At 36.7% G+C, this 22483-nt stretch overlaps 1 protein-coding gene across 6 annotated transcripts in view; it reads left to right on the top strand.

Moving 5' to 3' along the window:
* The window catches only part of pde4ba (phosphodiesterase 4B, cAMP-specific a), a 174225-nt gene that overhangs the window by 139241 nt on the left and 12501 nt on the right, over positions 1-22483 (top strand). For all 6 annotated transcript variants that reach the window (XM_079629180.1, XM_079629179.1, XM_079629181.1 and 3 more), the window contains one exon: positions 21590-21702. In XM_079629180.1, the coding sequence (XP_079485306.1) occupies positions 21590-21702 (113 nt within the window). The remainder of the gene's footprint in view (positions 1-21589; positions 21703-22483) is intronic.

Consider the following 22483-nt stretch of genomic DNA (forward strand, 5'->3'; position numbering starts at 1 on the left):
CACAGCCATTAGCAGGTTTTGTTTAATGAAATGCAAGAAAATTGTGTAATTGACTGTATTCTTGTAACACAACATTATGTATCAGAAAAGCTAAGAATAAAAATGGTAACACTTTATTTTGATGGTCCGCTTTAGACATTCAACTAACTATAAGTAACTTTGCAACTCTCAACAGAGTATTAGTAGACTGTCTGCTTAATGTCTTCTAACACTTAAAAACGCTTAATTGTGATGCTCCCCAACAGACATTCTACTGACTATAACGTTGTAAGTACATTATTTTACTAAACCACACCCTAACACCTCCCTAACTTAACAGTCAACTACCATCTACGAACTCTCTAATGAGAGTTAGTTGTCATGTAGTTGCAAAGTTACTTATAGTTAGCATGATGTACCATCAAAATTGGATAAAAGTTAGTGTAAAAGTACTGTACAAAAAGTAGCTGTAGAGGAGGAGTTGGTGCACTTGTAACAGGCATGTTGTGCTTTGGCACTTGGGAGACAGGTTTGAATCCATCAAATCCATCTAGCAAAAGCCCTAAAATAAAACATGCTTACAAACTTCCCTAAGCTCTTTTTTGGGGGGAAATTGGACCATAGAAGGAAAAATAAGCTTGAAAAAAGTATGGAAAAGGTTGAACTGTCAGTACAAAGACTATAGATTGCTAGTGTTTGACCTGTACAGTCTGGTTCGGTGGCGGTAATATAGGATCCTGCATTCACAGTTGAATCAATATATTTCTAGGAAAGATCAATCTAATGGAGTGGAAGAGAAGGGACATACAGTAGAATATTGTCCATGTGTGTATCATTTAGCTATAAGATGGCAGCTCCAGCTCCATGTAACACTGAGTAGATACGTTAAAATGCTCAAAGTGCTCTTGTAATGTCAATAATCGTGCCATACAGGAAGTCCGGCCTACAAAAAAAAAGGACCAGGTCTTCAATGCAATGCAAGTGGCATTATACTGAAACCGAGAGCATGAGAAATGCAGTCAGTTGAAGTTCCTGTCAGGTGCTTTGGGTTGTGATTGACGTCAGTTAGCTTGCATGCGGCTTTGTTGACTTCCTCTTAAACCAGGTGGACTGAGATTCACTTCCTGATGCTCTTTAGGCTTGATCGGTCTTTGTGTTTCTGATAAGTGCTGCTATTATGCTACCAGTTGAGTGTAACGTCACAGAGTTGCTCACCTCTTAGTAAGCAGTTAGTTTCGTAATGTTGAAAATATGCAATAGTCATGCAGAATTAATGCAGAATTTGTTTTGATCGTAAATGCCACATCATTTTGGAGAGGTTTTGCATGTGTCCTTCAGATAGTTCACCCAAAAAAATTAATTGTGTCATCATTTACTCACCCTCAAGTTGTTCCAAAGCTGTATGAGTTTCTTTCTTCTGTTGAACACACAAAAGATATTTCAAAGAATATTGGCAATTAAAAAGTTGAAAGTAGCCATTGACTTCCATAGTAGGGAAAAAAATACTGTCAACTGTCTGGTTACAAACATTCTTTAATATATCTTTTGTGTTCAACAGAAGAAATAAACTCATACAGGTTCTGGGTCTAATCTACTTTTGATCATGCATGATAAGGAAGAAAGACTGCTGTGATTGTTTTCTGTTCAGATTAGTCTCTCTATCTCTATCTATAAAAAATAGTCGTCAATGCAAAAAGATACTTTCTCTGTTTCAAAACCAGTTTACACCAAGATCGATAACAATAAAGATGTACTGTATAACTAAAGGTAACTATATTAGTGTCACAGCAACAGATGATATTTGTTTATCATAATCATGCTTAAGTTCTTAGATTCTGATTGGCTATCAGTGTTTTTATTGTTCATCAGCTATACAATATCTTTCCTGTTATTATTGTTATAGCTGCGGTTAAATATATTCTAATAGATTTAAAAACTTTCTAGTTATAGACGGTCACATATTTTGTAGCAACGCATACACAACATGTCTTTCTAAAAAAAAAAAGTGTCCTTGCACCTTGTATTTTTTTATTACACTTATCTGTGACTTGGTCACAGACGTGGTCTGTGTGAATCACCCCTTATAATGCTAGCATCTATGTTTTTGCATCTTTTATTTCATTATTTTTTAAATGCAGATAGAGGGAGTAATCTGAAAAGAAAACAATGACAGTAGTCTCCCACTCACAACGCATGCAGAACTGTAGTGATGTAACCATAACTGAGACAATGAGACGGAGCCACTGACTTACTGCCTGCACCTAAACTGCCTCCTGTGTGTCATACAAACAGGGTCATTGGGCAGGAAGGAGAGCGCAGATTTTTCCTGTTTTTCCCATACCGCTGGAATCCTCCGGAACCCAGGAGGTGTTTTTCAGTGTGCGAGTGTTAATTCCTCACACACACAGGTCGTGAGATGAACTTGTCTGCGGCTTAATGACCAAATGGGGAAAATAGGATGTAGACTGACAAATACCATTGTCTTCTCTTTCAACACGCACTGATACGGACACGCGTGCACTCATAATGTGTGCGGGATCAGGTGCCTGTGTTTTGTAACACTGAGCTGTGTGTGTATATATAAAATCAGATCATTGTTGCAAATTTCTTTTGTGCATTTCTTTTGTGACTATTGGATCCATAGAATATAAACCAATGAGTTGTCCCACAATTATTTGTACACTGTGTGTGGGGGAGTCCAACTCGATTTGTCCATGATTTGTGGTGTATGAGGAATTTGTTGTGATGGCCAGAATTTCCGGAACTCTCCGTCTCTGGCAATGGGAATGTTTTCATGTTTTTGTGAGAGCAGGAAAGTCACAGGTAAGACCCTGCCGTTCTTCTTACAGAGGAGGGAGGCAGCTAATCTGAGGTTAGGACAAGATGAGGAGATTTGCATCTTGGTAACTGATCTTAGATCAACATATCGAGTATTTACAGAGATGGCAGATATAGCCCTGGAGTTTATCTTATGGCCTTTGAGAGATACGCTTCAGAGAATCATACAAAAGCAGTGTTTGTTTGACTTATAGCTTACTTTATGAGATTCAATCACAGCTGAAATATCTGTACGCACGTATTTCTTTACAGGAAACATCAACAAATATCATGGCTGCATTATCTTAGGCCAAACCAGTCGAAAGGTTCATGACAGTTTGTTAGCATCGTTGTTCTGCTAACTTTGACTTTATGTGTTCAGTTCCTTGTTGTCGTAAATTCTTGATCTTAGAATTGGCACAGAAATTAGTTTTTTATGCTCAAGGCATTTTCAGTAAACCTTTTCTTTTATAGAGCATACTTCAGGGTGTGTGTTGCACTCATCACGTCACTCAAAAAAAAAATTCGCGTGAGGAACGCAAATGAAGCTTCTCGGTTGTATGTTTCTTTGAATAATGTCAAAAAAATTATTTATTCTGAAATCATGTTCAACGCTGTAAACACATGGACTTACATTAGGTAATCCAGTGAGATATGACAGATGGTGTATATTTACCTATATAGTATAGTGTGTAAAATAGCCTAAACTATTTAATGTAACTGAAAACAGATTTCGCCTTGCATATTTGGTACTTTTGAAGATCAAGGACTCTTAATGAATGCTTTCAGTTAAACAAAGCACACGTGGGACACGTTTATGGGAACTTTTATGAAGCTTTATGAAAGCCGAGTATAACGGCGTTGTGCCGGCCTAATGAAACGATAAACAGGTGGTGATGAGCAAGTGAACTTCACAGCCTTTTCCTTATCACATCCTAGCTGCCCTGTGCATTCACACGCATAGTTATAAGGTCAGCTTACTGTTATCTCTATAAAACGTAAATATGTCTGTTTAAGAATAGAGAGATTAACACACATAAGAACCATCACAACAGAAAAGTACTGTCTGCGGCACGTAGAAGAAGCCACATGACTGACAGCTATAATGTGTTCACAGAGTACCTAGAGAAGGTCACTGAAATGCACCCTGGCCAGCATACAAACTTTCTTATCAGCTGACTGGCCTAGTGTGGGATAGAGCTGGCTGACGTTCCCCACTTGAGTCAAAAACAAGCTCTTTAAAACATTGGAGTGCTATGAAGTGGCGTGTTATTAAACGTCTCTTTTATTTCCAAATGGACAAACAGTCCACCCACAGTTGTCAATAGAAAATTATTTAATTAGTCTTTACTTCACTTCAAAGTTCTCTTATCTGTCATAACCTGACAAAAGTGTTTGTTATTTGCTTAGATATTTCAGAATCCACAGGTTTCCCAGCAGCCAGATCCACCCAAACGTGGTGCCAGGAAGCTCCGGTCAAGGGCACCTTGACCAGTGTGCAGTTAATTTTAATCTGAAATGATACCAGTGTGCGATTCACCCTGAAAGAGCTACCAAACAAAGTTACCATGGCGATAATTTCCTGCCATTGCTCTGTTACAGTATCTACTTCATGAGCTAGAGATAGTAACACTTCCAGTCACAGGACTAGTCAGGGTTCACACTTTTAGGCTCTCCGTGTTTGTTTTTGTGAGCAGTCACTCTTGTGTCCAGTAACTATCCATTTCCTTTTCCCCAGGGAAAATTCTTTATTTTCTATTATGCTGTTTTCTGTCACTTTCAGGAATGGTTGTCTCGGTCTATATTTAGATTAAATTCTTCAGAACGTCACCTTTTCAGAACCAGTTACTCATGGTTTCACACACACTTGGACTGCATTGTTGCAGTCTCTTGCACTTTTTAAAAACGTTTATTTTTTATTTTTTATTATTCATTTCATTTGTTTTAGATAATTTTAGGTCTCTTAGTTGGTGTATAATTCTGGGAGGAAAGAGTGCATTGAAGTAGCATATAATGCATTGTATAAACTCGTAAAAATATAAACTCGTACTTGCGAGAAATAGTCAGAATTGCGTGATATGAACTCGTAATGGCAAGAAATAAAGTCAGAATTGCGTGATATATACTCGTAATTGCAAGAAATAAAGTCAGAATTGCGTGATATGAACTTGTAATTGCAAGAAATAAAGTCAGAATTGTGTGATAAACTCGTAATTGCAAGAAATAGTCAAAATTGTGTGGTTTTAAAGTCACAATTGCATGTTGATATCTCACAATTCTGACTTTTTTCTCAGAATTGCGAGTTTAAATCACACAATTCTGACTTCATTTCTCACAATTGCGAGTTTATATCTCACAATTCTGGGGGGGAAAAGTCAGAATTGCGAGATAAAAAGTCGTAATTACCCTTTTTATTCTTTGGCGGAAACAAGCTTCCATACATCACAGCTCATTTGTATAGTGAAACTTTTCATGTTTTACCAAAAATTGGCATCTCTCATTGAAAACTAATGACTTTTCCCCTACATGGTCACTGTCAGTCTGACAAGGCTTCCGATGTGGGAAAGATGTGAGAAATGCACTGGGAATGTTTTCTGGGAAAACCCTTCAAGTTCTCGCCCCAGCGCTCTTGTGCGCTCACGTTATTGAATGTGTGTGCAGGTTTTTCACGTGCCACACATTCAAGCTTAACCCAGAACTCAAGCTTTGATCTGTGATGCTTACGTCAATAGCAACCAATTCATTCTGAACCTCAATCAGTTTCATTTTATTTAGTTTAAGTTTTTATAATAAAGTGGTAAAGATCAGAGCGAAGCTCGTTTAAATCTGATTTTGGGCCAGAGCTTGAGGAATGGCTTGCTTGTTTGGACTTATATTAGGATTGACAGGGTGAAATGTGATTTTAGATCAAAATGTTGTGTGCAGCATTTCCTCTGAAGTTATTTCCCTGGCACAGGTTTTGTTGGCTAATGATTTTTGCGTTAATGGCTTTAGCTTCAACAAAACATTTAAACTCCCCATCTGGCATTATCTGGCAGGGTTGTTTTGGGAGGTTGTTTTCACTGGAAGTCACAATGGTGGTCTTTATAGTGGTCCACCCAAGAGAGCGACAACCTGCGTCAGTGTCATCGTCATGGCTGTTGGGGTCATGCTTCAGAATGGCATGAGAGGTAAAACTGCAGGTTTAGTTTGTGCATGAGTAAAAATATTGTGAATTTAAAGGGTACTTTGGAAACTGAGTGGCCGTAAATGTTTTGGCTAATTCCTGGAGGTATAATCTCCGATGTCCCTTCCATATCAACAGAAACTGAATGATGGTTCATGAAAAGAAAAAACATTATTAATGATTTGCCTTTTTTTTTACTCCATTGAGTTGCCAATGCGGCATGAATAAATTTAAGCTTATACAGAGCTAGATGGAAGACAAGAGCACCAAGAGTCTTTATGAGAGGTGAAGATTATGAAAAACTCCAAACAATAAGCATTGTATTTCCACTTGCTTGCTCGTTTGCCACAGGAAAGACCATAATAAGACATTTTATGATTATGACCAGGAAGTAAGGCAGACTCTTCCTGTTTGTTTTGCACGGATATGCAAAGCCACACATGCCTGGTTATATCTGTTGTTTTGCCTCTCTGTTTTGCCTCTCTTTAAAACATAAAAAATGATGCAGGGTCTATTGATTCGAATATGCGTCATCACTCATGTGTCTGAGCATGATACTTGTTTAGTTAGTACCATGCAATATTGCTTTCCATGCAGTAAGGTCGAAACATCTGAGACCAAATTGAATAGTTGTATTTTTATTATTTATTTATTTATTTAACAGGGCAGACATTCATATTCTGTAGTCCTTGGTCACAATCTGGGATTCAATTTAAACCAAAAATAAAATATGAATATTTTGAGAAATGTAAGAAATATTTGAGAAACAATCTAACATGAAAATAATAATAAATCTTAATAATAGTGCACTATTCATAGGTCACTAATCAAATTAATTTGTGCAGATCCCCCCCAAACAAATAAATAAGTGCACTGTCCATAGTATTTCTCAGACTTTTGGGCCCAACTGTATGAAACAATGTATCTACCAAAGCTCCTTGGTTATTTTCATTCCAGCAAAGGAACTGCAAACCTAGTAGGAGAAACCTCTTTTTAAAAACAACATGGTCAAATCATCTCCTTTCATCATCTACCTCAGACTTGTGTGCCATAGCAACCGCTCTATAGCAACAGCCCACCCAAACCGGCAGGGTCTGGCAATAAAGTGGGAAAACGTCAACCGAATGGAAGCCTTTGAGGCTGGAAGACCATGATGGGTCAGTGATATTTAAGTACACCACATCCTTACCCAGTAAGGGCCTTGTACTATAGCTGTAGACTGGAGACATTTTTCCTGGCCCTTTGTGTGCGTGGCTTATGTGTGTCTACGTGACCGTATCTGCAGTTGTCTTTGGTATTTGACCACTAGCTGACTTAACTGATGTGTACGAGTGTGTTTGTGTGATATGTGTAAATGTCATCACAACTCGACTGCCTGACTGATGTCTAGAGTGTGTGTTGATTCTGTGTGTGAAAGTGTGGAATGCCTCACTCTCTTCCTAAAGCCCCTGGTCCACTGCTGGGTGCCAAACTGGCTTCAGATCCCTGCCCTGCACCATGTTTATGCACTCAAGACCCCTAGAGACGGCGTGACATCATCAATAATATTTTCAAACACCTCTGGTCTCCAGCAAGAGGTGTGTCTTTTTGCACAAAGGGGATTGTTGGAGTTATCGGAGTTGGAGTGTAACACGCAAAGTTGCGTCATCATGCATGTCTACGTTATGTATCGATGCACCATTTGCCCATCTGATATCTTGACAGATGGCATTTACATTTATATATATATATATATATATAATTTTTTTTTGGTTGTTAACAGCAGATGGATTCACTCTAAACTTTCATAGTCACCCCACATTGTTCCACTATGTAATAATTATGGTATGAGCGATAAGACCAGGCCTCCTGCCATATTCTAAAGACAGGTGTTGCCTATATAAATGTTATGTATGCTACAGCATTGACGTCACCTTGAATTGTTTAGATGCTCGTACTGCCTTGGGACTATTGAGACATGGGGCCTCTTAACTGTTTTACTGATATATTACAATGGCATCACAAACTCTCTTCCTCTCCAAGGAATATTGCATAACTCGCTGCTCTCTATCAAGTTATTGTCTAATCAAATGTATTACACTTTTATAGAAACCTTTAGAAACGTCAAGAGCGTTTTTTACCACTTACAAAAATGTCTTAGTGTATGGGTTGACAAATGGTAAATATGTTGATGGAAATACTAATAAAATAAATAGAAGTGAATTAATAAATGTTTTTTAAAAGATCTTTACAAATATTTTAAATATTATAATTTTAATAGTCAAATATGTGTTAAATGTATGTGTACTAGTGAACATGTATCACTGTGTTTAAGAATGCAAATGTAATTTTGCATTAAAACAATTGGGGTTTATATCTGTTTACAGATAATCGTTGGTTCCATTTGAATTTCTTACTCAACACTTCTTTTAGGCAATGACCAACACATTCTCATGGCAATTCGTAACTAGCTTATACATTTTGTTAATTGGTGATACATTTATTTGAATTTAAAGGTCATTCGTACGTTTTCATACAAACTGCTTACGCACCATTGACGGTTAGGTTTAGGGGTGGACCTGCATGCTTAAATCTTTCTCTAAATATCATATGTTTCTGAAGAAATTGCAGTGTACGCATTTATACAAAATCACCATTTCTCACGAGGCTAAACATCCCATGGTCATGAAAAACGTACAAATATATATCAAGATTTGTAAAATGATAATTTCCAGACCAGGAAATTAAAGTAATAGAACATGCTTGAAATGCTATAGTAAATTTATGTTTGTTTGTTTTTTGTTTTTTTGGGGTGGTTGTGTGTTATGCTTAGCCCTAAACTTTTTCAGCGACTGAATTTGTGTTCTTGTGAGTACTATTGCTGGGTGTGGGAACCCTGATTAAATATGAAGATTTTACTATATTATACTAAATTATGCATTTATTTCAGGATGTTTTTTTTTTATATATATACTTTGACGGTCTTTGAAGGACATTGGTTTATAGAACATTTGGCTGATTCCTGTGTTAGCAAGTCAGTTTTAGAAGTACAACAGTTTTTTAACCCCATAATGTATAAATGGGGTCAAGTTGACCCAGAATGCTTTGATTTATTAAATATTTTACCAATGAAACCATTTATTTATTTCATATACCATGAATTCTTCTAAAAACGTGTTTCTGACCCATTTTCAAATTTCTCATAGGATGGGGGGAAAAACATTTTTTTGTATCACTACCCCTAGAATGCATAAAGGGGATCAAATTGACCAATATTCATTTCCTAATAAATGTTGACGCAACAGAGTATTTTTGGATACATTTTTGTCAATAATATTTATTTTCTTGAAACTTTATGGATTCATTAAAAAAATGTTGTGACTTTTTGCTCTGAGCCAACCATGTGTCTGAATATGCAAATCTCCTTTTTATATAGTAGGTGAAAAGCAGTATGTGACATGAGTAGGATGACTGAATTCACAGTATTCATAAAACATTTCACATGGTTTGTGAGAAATGTTGTGAAGGTTCAGACAGTGTATCATCATTTTAATTAATTAATTAATAGGACACGTTTTGTTGTTGTTGTTTTTTATAAGAAAAACATTCATTCCCATATATACAGGTCATTTTTGACCCTCTTTATGCATTTGTTTCGTTTTTTTAGCGTATACATTCTAGGGTTAAAACTGACTTTAAACTCCCTTACACACCTCGGAATTAGCTTGAACACCTTGTTGGCTCTTTATCTCCATGACTTTAGTGTCCCACGTAAGCCCAAGCAGAGTCCATCATGGCAATAGGAGCAAGAGGTCTACAGTATGCCTCCAAAACACTCCGCTATCTTTACACAGGGATTAAAGGCATAGCTGGAAAAGCAGAGATATTATGGGTCAGAGAAAGTGTCAAGTGTTGGAGTCAAAGATCATGCACAATTGATTGAAAAAAGTAATATCTTTTGCTTTCAAATTTCAAAACAAAAAGTGTGAAGTCCCAGTCGAGAATTAGCACATTAGATTGACCGCTCTTTATATGATTCTACTGTAACAACAAGCTTCATCCAGACAACTGTGTTGATTGATTTATAAGAAAAAGTATACATTGGTATATTCGATGAGGAGAACAGATGTCCGCTGAGACTGCTGTCTGAGGGAAGTCTGTCTCGGGTTTTAACATTGGCTCTGCTGTGGTGCAGCTTTTGAAAGCTGGGAGCATGCACCCTGCTAACTATTTGAGTTATGCCATTGACGTCAGCACAGCCATAAAGCAGACAAACTGCCCTTCCCCAACGAACAACCCTGCCAAATGGCCTGCATGTTTTCAAATAAGCTCAAAGAGAGAGTAAGAAAGTGAGAGGATTCGGAGTAGATGTTTTTGTTTTTGTTTGTGTATTTTAATCAGATTTAAATCTTTATGGACAGCAGCTGTGGAAAACAGTCTTCAGTTATTTAAGAGAAGTGAGACAAAAATGACATTATTGGCGTAAAGTTTTATTTCCTTTTCAGAATTTCAGAATGAGGAAATAAATCGCGAAATACAAACATATGTGCGTCAACTTTTTGGAAGGTGTTTATGCAAATGAAGGTAAACCAACAGGTTTATTTGTTTGAATTTAATTAGAGCGGCTATTTAGCATCCATTCCCACACATGCACACATTCCATTTATGAGAAACGTGCACATAATCCTTCACATCAGGCAACACGTTATTATTCTACACTGACTGCTCACAACTTTGAATTAAAGGATTAGTTCACCCAAAAGTTGTGTCATCATTTACTTACCCTCATATGTTTTTACAGCCGCACATTATTTTCTTTGTTCTGTGAAATCCAATTTTGGTGATTGCTCTGAAAAGTAATGACTTTGTCATGAAAGGCATTTTTGAGATTTTTTTTGTGAATTTGTCAATTCAAGCTTAAGAAGATGTGAAAGAGAACAATATTTTTTATTCGCACGCTGTCTGAGACTCAGCTTTCTGTGTGCGTTCTTCTGTTGTGTGCGTACACAAAACTTGTCACAGAACTTGTGCACAAGTACAGAATTCAGTTCTCTTTCGCGTCTTCTTGCGCTTGAATGTTTAAATTGGTCGGAAGCCGGTCGGAAAAGTGACGGAGAAGCCTAATAAGATTAAGGTCAATATTATGTTCAGTGTTTGCAGAAATAAATATGGCAAAAAAAAATATTCGTTGCTTTAGGGAATCGATATTGAATCGACCACATTTAAAAAAAAAATACTATTAATTGGAAATCAATGTTTTTGCCCTGCCCTAATTATTCATAGGGGTGTGACAATATACTTAGCTCACAAGACGAGACGAGACCCGATATTGTGTGAATATTTAAAAAAATCTTCAATGACGAAATATATGGAAATTTGTCTCTTAATTCATTTTGAAAGCCACAAATTGGCGCACTTTGCGTTCCTAAATGCACATTATTTTTAAACCTGAACAAACAGCACATGCAGAGAATGAGCTTGTGTGGACCAGCTTTTACTAGTCGCTCTGAGAAGAAACGTGTAACCTGCATGCATAAATAATTGAAGCATCAAACTTCACCTCCACTTCACAACTTCACTTTGTGCAAATGACCTGCAGTGTATTTATTTAACCCTTAATCACTGTTAAAAAAGGATAACACTTAAGATGTTTGGGGTCAGACTGACCCCAAGCTTTTAAAGAGCAATTGCAATAAGGAAATATACATTTTTTATATGGAAAACTATATATCATTTTTTTTATTTACTTGTCAACTATACATTTATGCTTTGTTTTTGTGGAAATTTTTAAGTTTTTTAGCTATTTACGGAATGAAAGTGCAATGACCACATGTATCCAGAGAGGGCCATAGAGACTCATTCATTTTCACTTTATTTTTCTTGATGCTTCAACTTCTCCTCACAAATTTATGATATATATGTTGTGAATATTTATTTAAACATTTTGAAACGCATAAAAAATCTGTAGTTTTGTCAGAGTTAGAATTTTTTGTTGTTTTCTGATATATATTTTGAATTATCTGCTTTTGCAGAATTATCAGTGTGTGTTATTATTATTATGCAGTGTGTGTGTATGAGATAGAAAGTTCGTTCCACTTTGGGTTTATGCTCTAGGACCAGACCTTGATTTAAATGTACATTTTTTTAGATTTATGCCAGGTTTGTTTATTTTATTGGCCAATTTCTGTAAAAATGCTCTCTGTTGCAGTCACATACATTTGTGTGTTTGTGTCTGTGTGTGTGTGTGTGTGTGTGTAAGATAGAAAGTTTGTTCTACTTTTTATTTATGCTCTAGGACCAGACCTTGGTTTATTTGTAGAATTTTTCAGATTTATAATGGATTTACTTTTATTTTTTTGACAAACAAAATTTTCATTTTCCCATTCATTTTCAATGTGGGGTCATTTTGACCCCAAACACCTTAAACGGTAAAAAAAAATGTACACACCTTTAGAACAACCAAATCAAGCCCAGGTTTTTTGTGCATGTTTAGATAGATTATTTAGGAAAAGTCACAGAGTTTCATGCCCCTGAGATGAAGGTAACACTTTTAAAAAATGAAGGAAAGTCCATTGGGGTCAGCCTGACCCCTAACAGTGATTAAGGGTTAATTATCACATGCAATAAAAAAAACAGAACAATATAATGCAAGCACTATAAAAGGTTTTCCCACAAACTCAACTCCGTCATGCTCATATCGCGAGACTGTTTTTTACTTCGATGAGAAATATCGTCACGTTTTAATATCACGAGATCTCATGACGCAAGATCTCGTCACACCCCTACTTCTATTCATCTGTTTCAGTCACATGACTTTTGCGCCCATACGCCATACTTATAACCAAATGTTGGGCACAGTAATAGAGGTGTAATTCTGTGTGCTTTGATGTAAGTTTATTTGAACAGTCATTACAGTTCATAAATCTTACTTCAGTTCATCACTGAGCTGGAAAATGTTTCATTTCAAAAAGTTGCAAAGAGATCCAAACCATTTAAACACTTCTTGTGTGTGTGTCTTCTGGTGCCATTTACTGTAAGTTGTTCACAGTAATATTTTGTGTCTCTTATAACTTATTTATTCAACTTAGGTTGTCTTTTTCAAATGTGGGTGCATTGTGATTGGTCAAATAATAAGCTTCAACCAATGCCATTTGGTTCACAAACAGTATAAAGGCATAATTTGTTGGTGGGTGAGGGTGAATAAGTGAACAAAAAATAAACTATTCCTTCAAAGATCTTTTGTTAAATTGTAATGTACATTAAGTTTTTTTTTTTTTTTAAGAAACTTTAGCAAAGATGTAATTGACAAGCATGAAAATAGTCAGCTAATCTTGAAAGCTAATTTGGAAGATTAATCTATTAAGAACTGTCTGTATTAAATGTAAAATGTGTAGTAATCCATAGCAAGAAAACAGTAAGTTTAACTAGTTAAACCTTAAACTGTATCTTTATTTAGCAGCAGTATGATTATGGAAAATCACAGGTGACTGAGCTGAGATGCTCTAGACATGCAATGTCTGACTTGATCGTAAATCTTTCTGTCTTGCTCTTATGTGCACATAACATATCCTGTCAATCCAGTTTCCCTGATGATAGAAGGGAAAGACAACTCAAAGTGACGGAACGGAGCGGTGAGCATGATGGCCGCAGGTTTGTTTTATTACTGTGTACAGTGTATGCTGTAAAATAGTTTTCAGTTTTTAGTTGGTAATGAGTAGTCTCCAACCAACTCCCCTCTGCCATCTTTTATTCCACCCTAATTCATTCATTCATATAGATTTGTTTATTGAACACATAAAGTTACACGTGGATTAAAAATGTTGGGTGAAATCCAAATGGGCATTTTTGCACCCTTGAAGGACAAATATGCACATGCAGAATGATACAGCAATGCTCTGCCCTTGTTGGTAGGACATCATGATGTTTACTTCCAAATTGATTTCACCCATTATCTGGCTACGTTCCCAAAATCATTAAACGTCCAGCTGGTATCCATTAAAACATCCATCCTGAATTTCTTCTAGCATTGCTCATCATCCTATACCACCGACCCCATATTCCATCGGGAATCTCTATTGGCTGTTACAGTAATGGTAGGAGTCAAAGAAAAAACAAACCTGACAAAAGTTAGAGCTAATTGGGTTATGTTGGCTTCCTAACCTATGGTAATGGGGTTGGAATGGGTCAGCGAGGTACTGACAAACAGCCCTATTGAGGTCTGTCAATACTCTAGACTTTGGTGGCAGGGTTCAAGCCAGGTGAAAGGACAAAGCCTTCCCTGTGTGTGTATGTTCACTTTAACCACCCAGGACCTCGTGAATACAAGTTTGGATGTTGTGTGGTCGCTTACCCCAGATCCCCTCACTGAACTGACTATTGACTCATGAAATGCTTCTCATCAATTCTGAATGTAACGGAACAAATTTGGAAATTTCCAAATGCCTCTGTCAACAGGGTAATCTCAATCAGATTCTAGGCGTTTGTATGTAAAGTGAACATGCATTTTGGTACATTTGGATAGACACTGAAATGTGAAGTATTAACATAGACAGCATCTCAAATGGATTGTAAACCATTTTACACAAACTTTATTGACATACAGATCTTTATCTGGTGTCAAATCAAACATATTGTTTTTTTTATTGTTTTTTTATTATTATTAATACAATAAAATTAACCTGTCAGTTTCTATGTATGCATTAACTGTACAAAACGTTATGCTGCTTGAGATTGCAAAATGTTATTTCTTACCATATTATTTTAATGTATTGTAGTAAACACACTGGTTTGTAGCACAAATAGTTTTACAATTTACTCCACTTAAGGTCCACTGTCTTTTGTCAATAATGTAGTAATGTATGAAGCACCTCTCACAGTTTTATTTCATAACAAGGAGCTTTCTGATGGTCATTGTGGTGAATTGTTGCACAATCTGTATGTGGAAAAATTGAAAAATCATGTGGATTCCTACTAAAATGACTGGATTTCACCTGCAAAAATGTATCACAACTTTAGAACCAAACTTTACATACATTTTCCTACCAATGTTAATGTGATAATATTGATTGCGAAGATGAAATCCATTGTTAAAACTCCAAATATGGACCTATTGTTGATAATCTATAGACGTTTTTACAAGTCTAATTATGCTTTTCATTGCCTTAATGGGTAAATGTGAGTTTTTCGGCCTGGAGAGGCCTGTTGTGTGCCGTGGTGAGGGGGAGATTTAGACCACAACTGAACGAATGGGTTCAGAATGAGGAGAAGGGTTTGGATCAAGATTGGGAAGGAGTTTCAGACCGCTTTGGTTCCTTGCGTGCCATGCCCTATCCTATAATTTTGCTCTTGGCAGTTATTTTACCCAGAGTTAGTTCTTGATTCTGAAGCGTACCCTCCTAAATGAGTGCAGAATAGTTTCTGGAATAGTTCTAGAGAGGGGGGTGGGCAGCTCTGTGATGGAAAAAAATAGGGTCTGTTTTTCAAAAGACAGGCCTTTTAATATTGGGGGATTTGACTTGGTCCCCCCTCTCTTTTACACCCGTGCATTGAAATGGGGCCCAAGTTGGTTTTACAGACTGTTTAAATGCAAACATTTGAATGTTTTAACAATTTAATATTGAAACAGTGAAACTGTATTGTGTTGAACAAATTCTAACCTTAAATTATTTGTGACAGAAACTTGGCCCTCAGCAACACATTGCTCATTGGCTGTTCTTTGCCATTTTCTCTTTTGAAAATGACTTCAAAGTCTCATGTTTTGTATTGGTCTAACATGCCCAATTCAACAAGCACCCATTTCAACTTTTGCGAAGGACTCCCATTCATGTGGTCTGGTCGTCTGACTGCGGTCTTTTCCAGCACTCTTCGTTTATTCAATGTGTCTGTTGTAAAAGTGCTCAAAGCCAAAGCAGTGGCTTCTCCCTCCTAATGGAAAACATTTAATTTGAACCAGTACGGTGCTTCTCAGAAATTGCCATGTTGAGATGAAACCTCAATAAAATGAACTCCGGCAATGTCCCGTGTAGTTGTATGATGCTCCACTGCTGCATTTAGAAGTATGTAACATCTGTTGAGAGAGGTTATGGCATCATAAATGAGCACAGTATCATCTTTGTTTACTGTTTCAATTACAGAATTGTCTTTCACATTCAAAATCAAGATTCTTCAGTGCTACTTTGCCTCACTTTAGGCTCAGAAATGAGGCTGCTATATTTGCTGTACCTTGAGGTTTTTGTATGGTTCTTTGGAGATTAACAATTTATCAAAACTCATTGCCACTTTCAGCCATCACAATCCCACACATTGCTGCATGGACTGTTGGGTAATATCCCACTTTTAGCTCCACACCAATATGTGGCCATAAAGGGGGCGCTCTTGAGCATTCTTCTTAAACCACAATGACAAATGAGACTCCCTATGGTCTCATGGACTTGACGGACTGTTAAAGTAATAGAAAAGTATTTTCAATTGAATTCCAATTTGGTTTTATAACGCTTTTGGCAATTAATATCCATTCTGTCAATCCATAGAAAGATGTTTTGTAAATGAAATGAACAAGAAAATACTATTTAAGTTTTTCTACTTTAAAATATCACGTTTACATCAGTGTTCTTTGTAATTGTTTGTGAAATTTATGAACAATTGTTTCTATGCTATTTTTTTTTTTCAGTATATGCAAGCTATTCTTAAAAAGTATATATTTATGGAAGAATATATGAATGCTTATTTTATTTATTTATTTTCAGTAATTCTTTATTGTATATGTTTGTTTTTATTTTGATGGCTGTCAGAGTAAAATATTAGTCTCATAATTTCTGACTAGTCTTTCAGAAGCAAAATGAAACCCTAATAAAGTAAAGACAGTTTGTTTGTTTTGTTTTGTGATTTTGTCTCTCTGAAATGTTCCACAGAACATAGTTTAGAATAGAAAAAACTGTGTTTTGGTTCTGATTAATAATTTTAAATCATTTAATTGTCAGTTTTAATAAAATAAAAAAAATATTATGATAAAATATTTGATTGGTTTCCAATCCCAAATGGCTACATAATTGCTTAATCTGAATTACATTTAATTGATCTCATAGTTTTTTCCTCAAATTGAATGCGTTATCATGTATTCTCTGTCCACGGAGAGAAACCCATCTGTTACGCTGTTTCACAATGTCTTTTGGCTATGAACAAGCTTTTCCAGAATTTCCCCAACTCTTTCTTTTCTTTCTCTCTCTCTCTCTCTCTCTCTCTCTCTCCTCTTACAATCAGTAACAGAGGAAGTGCTTTCTTATAGGTCCATTGAGATTTGATCTGACGTCATATCTTAATGCTTCCTCATTATTGGAAATGCTATAGTTTATCCTGCCACTGCTTGACTAAGCGTTGAGACACTAGGCATTCCTTCAGGAGGGGCATGGATGAAGAGAATGAGAGAGAAAGGAAAAATGACACAATGTAAGCACATGCTCACAAACTAATTCTCAACATACGCATCAGGAAGACAGAGATACGGCTGTTACCACACACACCACATCCGATCGCTCAAACACATACGCACAGCGCTCAGCCATGACATAAACACCCCCATCGACTAAAAGACTTGATATTTGTGATCTGAAGTAACCTCAAATGACACAAATGCAAACACATTTTTGTGGCCGCAAAACACAAATACTTGGTATGCTGATACTTTTTCTTATAACACCACACCTACACTTGCCCTGAAATGATGCAGTCAAGTCGTTCACACAAAGAAAGATATGTTCGTTTTGACGTGAATTATCAGAATGATAATTACCCGATGAACACAATGGTAACATTTTACAATAAGGTCTCATATGATAACATTATGCATTAGCTGACATGAACATTTTTGCAGCATTTATTAACCTTTGCAAATGTTAATAAAAATGTTCATGGTGTTGTTTGTTCAGTGCATTAATTAATATTAACAGATACAACTTTTGATTTCACACATTAACACATTAAAAATGTGTTAGTAAATGATGAGGTTGACGTTAAATAATATTAATAAATGCTGTAGAAGTATTGTTCACTGTTGGTTCATTTCAACAAATGTAGTTAACTAATTTTAACAAATGAAACCTTATAGTAAAGTGTAACCAAAACAATAGTATATATATACAGTTACATTTGGCTCTTTCAGCCTTTACAATCCCACACTTTGCTGCATGGACCGTTGCTGCAAAGTCCACACCAATGTGGGTGCATAGTGGCCATAAAGGGGGCGCTCTTGAGCATCCTTCTAAAACCTACTTTGACAAAATGAGACACCCTATATGGTCTCATGGACTTGAAGGTCTGTTAAAGTAATAGAGAACAATGACAATATATAAGTATGATAAGTATGACACACATGCAAACACATTTTTGTGACCGCAAAACCCAAATGCTTGGTATGCTGATATTTCTCTGTATAACACCACGCCTACACTTGACATTAAGTGATGCAGTCAAGTCGTTCACACAAACAAAGTGTTAGTTTTGATGTGAAATAACAGATTGATAATTGAAAGTTTTACACTTATATAGTTATATGCATATATATATATATATATATATATATATATATATATATATATATATATATACAGTACATAATGCGAGCCACCTGCTCATTGTGAAGTCACATGACTTTTCTTGGGGGAAGGAGCTCTTAGCTGTCCATATTTTTAGTAAATGTCACTGCAGGGTTAATAGACATTTAATTTATCTGTCCCCTTATTTCTGTTACTGGATGACCTCATGATATGTGGGCGACCGCAGCATGACCATATGCCAGCATCTTGGACCGTTGCCCCCTTTTTCTGAATCCGCCATGATCATCGGTGCTTGTGTGTCTGTGTGTGTGTGTGTTACGTGTCTTGAAGAAAGATAACTATCCATCTATCTATCATTCTATCTATCGTTCTATTTATTTATCTATCTATCGTTCCATCGCTCTATCTATCTATCGTTCCATCGCTCTATCTATTGTTCTAACGTTCCATCGCCCCCTTTATGGCCACTATGCACCCACATTGGTGTGGACTTTGCAGCAACGGTCCATGCAGCAAAGTGTGGGATTGTAAAGGCTGAAAGAGCCAAATGTAACTGTATATATACACACTGTTGTTTTGGTAAACACTTTACTATAAGGTTTCATTTGTTAAAATTAGTTAACTACATTTGTTGAATTGAACCAACAATGAACAATACTTCTATTGGATGGATAGATAGATAGATGGATGGATGGATGGATGGATGGATAGACAGACAGACAGACAGACAGATAGACAGACAGACGGACGGATGGATGGATGGATAGATAGATGGATAGTTATATCGTTCCATTGCTCTATCTATCATTCTATCTGATAGTGATCTTACAGCATTATATATATAGCTGATTTTGTTTATCTTTTTTATTTTTTTTATTGAACAACTAAATAATTGTTTAGATTGCCAGTTTGTTTAAATTGATCCAAGTATTTCATGTAAAAATTCCCTAAAGCTAAATTTGGATTTTAAAACTTAAATATCAAGAAAAGACTTGTGGGTGGTCTTTTCACTTGGTTCAGTAAGCAACCACCTAGCGACCACCCAGAACACCCTAGCAACCAGATACCAATGCACTACAAACCACTTAGAACACCTCAGCAACCGCATAGCATTGGCCTGGCACCCACGTGCACACCCTAGAATTATGGCTGTGTTTTTTCATGGGCAGGCACTGTTCACATTTTCTTCAGCAATATAAAAATGTGGTTATACTTAGCAGCTCTCTTTTAGGTATAAAACTGTACCTTTAAGTTTTGTGAAGATGTAAATATTGTTAAAAAACAATCCACTTTCCAGCTTTTCGACTTAGCCTTGGTGTTGTAGTGTGCAGGCACCCTTCCACACGCTCAACAACAAAAAATAAGTGAAAAATGAGTGATCCACATCAAAGAGCTTTTTCTCCCGGTGTTCAGAGAGCAAATATGTGTGTGTGGCTTTGAGTGTGAGGAGGTTAGAGAGAAGTGCCGTCATTCGACAGGGCCCTGCTAAAGTTCTGCTGCTGTGTTGTTCTGCAACTAGGAGACCCACCACAGCAAAGTCAGAGGAACACAAGGGTTCGTCTGTGTCCCAAAGCCACAGGGCACTGATTCACCAAACTCCCCTTTACTGTAAACACATCTATGCTTCAACCAGACCCACACACACACAGCTCACGCCATATGCTTCATGCATTTCTGTGGTGTGCATGGAATGATGCGGGCCCATTTACGTACATCTTGACATTGATACAAGCTCATGATAAAACGTGATGGTTTATCATCTATGTGTGTATGTAAATGTGCTTGTTGTTTCTCTTGCTGCTTTTGTTTCTTTTGTAGTTTGGGGGTTGGAATGGACAGTGTAGCCATTTTAGGCTTTTGGCATTAATTGATATCTCATTATGTTTATACGATAAAAATAAAATAAAAAATGTAGGCATGATTTCCACAGTTATAACTAAATGAACACAAAGACAAATATTTCTCTTTTTTTCATTAATACTGTTTGCACTAATATAAAAACTAACAAAACACACTTCCATTCAAAAGTTTGGAGTCTCTAAGATTTGTTTAATGTTTTTGAAAGAAGCTTCTTATAATCAGTAAAAATACAGTAAAATCCATTTTTATTACATTTAAATATATTGAAAATCTTTTTTTTATTTGTTATATTCTAATATATTTTAAAATGTAATACATTGCTGTGATAGAAAAGCTGAATTTTCAGCATCATTACTGTGTTTTCTGTGTCACATGATCCTCCGAAATCACTCTAATATGCTGATTTGCTGCTCAAGAAATCTTATTATCAATGATTTTGTAGCCAATGTAGAGGTCTTTACGGTCACCGTTGATCAATTTTATGCACCTTTGCTGAATAAAGTTGAATGGTATAGTTAGTTTTACTAAAACTTGTTTGTACATTAAAAATGCCATGCAGCGGTGAGATGAAAATAAATCACAATATGAACATGATTCACAAAAATTTATCAAATTGACCTACTAATGTCAGTTTGCTACTAAAGTTTGAATCAAAGATGCCAATACAATGTCTCTTGGAATCTACCCAAAAAACAATTGTACATAGCCAGCAAAATCGCATTAGTTAATGTCTTAAAATGTCATTTTTACACAAACATGCATTTTTGCGAGATAAAAGGTGTTTTTCACAACAAGGAAGTGTGTGTTTAGGTTCAAGTTTATACAGCGAGCAATGAGGCAATGATAGAGAGAGTGAGAGATCCCAAACGGGGTAGTAAAATGAGAAAGCACAGAGCCAACAGGCTGTATCATCCCACCACAGCCAACTCTCAGACACGAGTGAGAGTGGCACACACACAGAGAGAGGCCGGAGGGGGTGAGAGGAAGGGGCACGCAGCCAAAGAGGCAGTATCACCTAGCCACAAGCACCAGGCCAATGAGAAGGAGCGAGCAGGGGGGGAAATCTCTCACAGCTAGCTCTCAGAAGAACCCACTCTCACTCTCTCACACAGTCCGGGAGTGTGTGTGTGTGTGTGCGCGTGCAAGCCCAGGATGAAGGATTGTCTGGCGGGCTGTGCTCGAGTGGCCGTGCAGCAGGATTTTCACGGTGCCCCCGTTTCTGTGTGTCTCTGTCCAGACGAGTCGTACCAGAAGCTGGCTGTGGAGACCATGGAGGAGCTGGACTGGTGTCTGGATCAGCTGGAAACCATCCAGACGTACCGCTCCGTCAGCGACATGGCCTCCAACAAGGTGAGAAGGTGCAGCACATCACTTTAAGAGGTCCTCTGGAAGTTTTAGAAACTCTTGCACTGTAAAGAACTTTCTTTCTGATGGTTTTTGCTCGTCTCAATGGCCGCTTTGTGAATGGGGTTATTGAGAGTCAGTTCTTGTGCCAGTTAGCTTGGTTTAAAAATTCTGACTGCTGTTTTCTATCATTCCACACGACAAGTTTGCCTCTATTTCAGATAGAATCTGTTTTACTGTATTTGGATATGCAAAATGCATGCTAGATTGAAGGTATATTTAGTTGTTGCCTTTACCAAGATATTTGAAGTACAAAGGCTCTTTTAGGGATGTCACGCACTTTATTTTCCCAGCAGCCTCTCACACTGTCTGTATTAGTAAGTCTTCCTAGCATATTAAACAGGTTTTAGCATGCCTTTCTTTCCCAAAACGTTTTTCCACACCCCTGTGTGTTGCTGTGATTTGATTGACAGCTTGTGTGCCAATTTATAATAACAAGGAAGTTAGTAAAGTTAAATGTTAACTTGTATTAGGTTATCGACTTGAATATCTCGTACAGTATTTTACACTTTATTCAAGTTTACTCTATATACAGAGCATTATGATAAACAATATAATTCAATTTGAAACACAAATATGTCCTTACGAATCGTCTGCTGATATGACAAGCACAATCTCTGTAAGAGTTACAGACATTAATACGCATGTTTCAACCTGTGTTGTTTGTCATCTGTTTTGTCCTTTAATCATTGTGTGTTGTTTTCAAATTGCTGTCACTGTCCGCTCA

The sequence above is a fragment of the Phoxinus phoxinus genome (genome assembly GCF_949152265.1).
Source record: "Phoxinus phoxinus genome assembly, chromosome: 11".
NCBI lineage: Eukaryota > Metazoa > Chordata > Actinopteri > Cypriniformes > Leuciscidae > Phoxinus > Phoxinus phoxinus.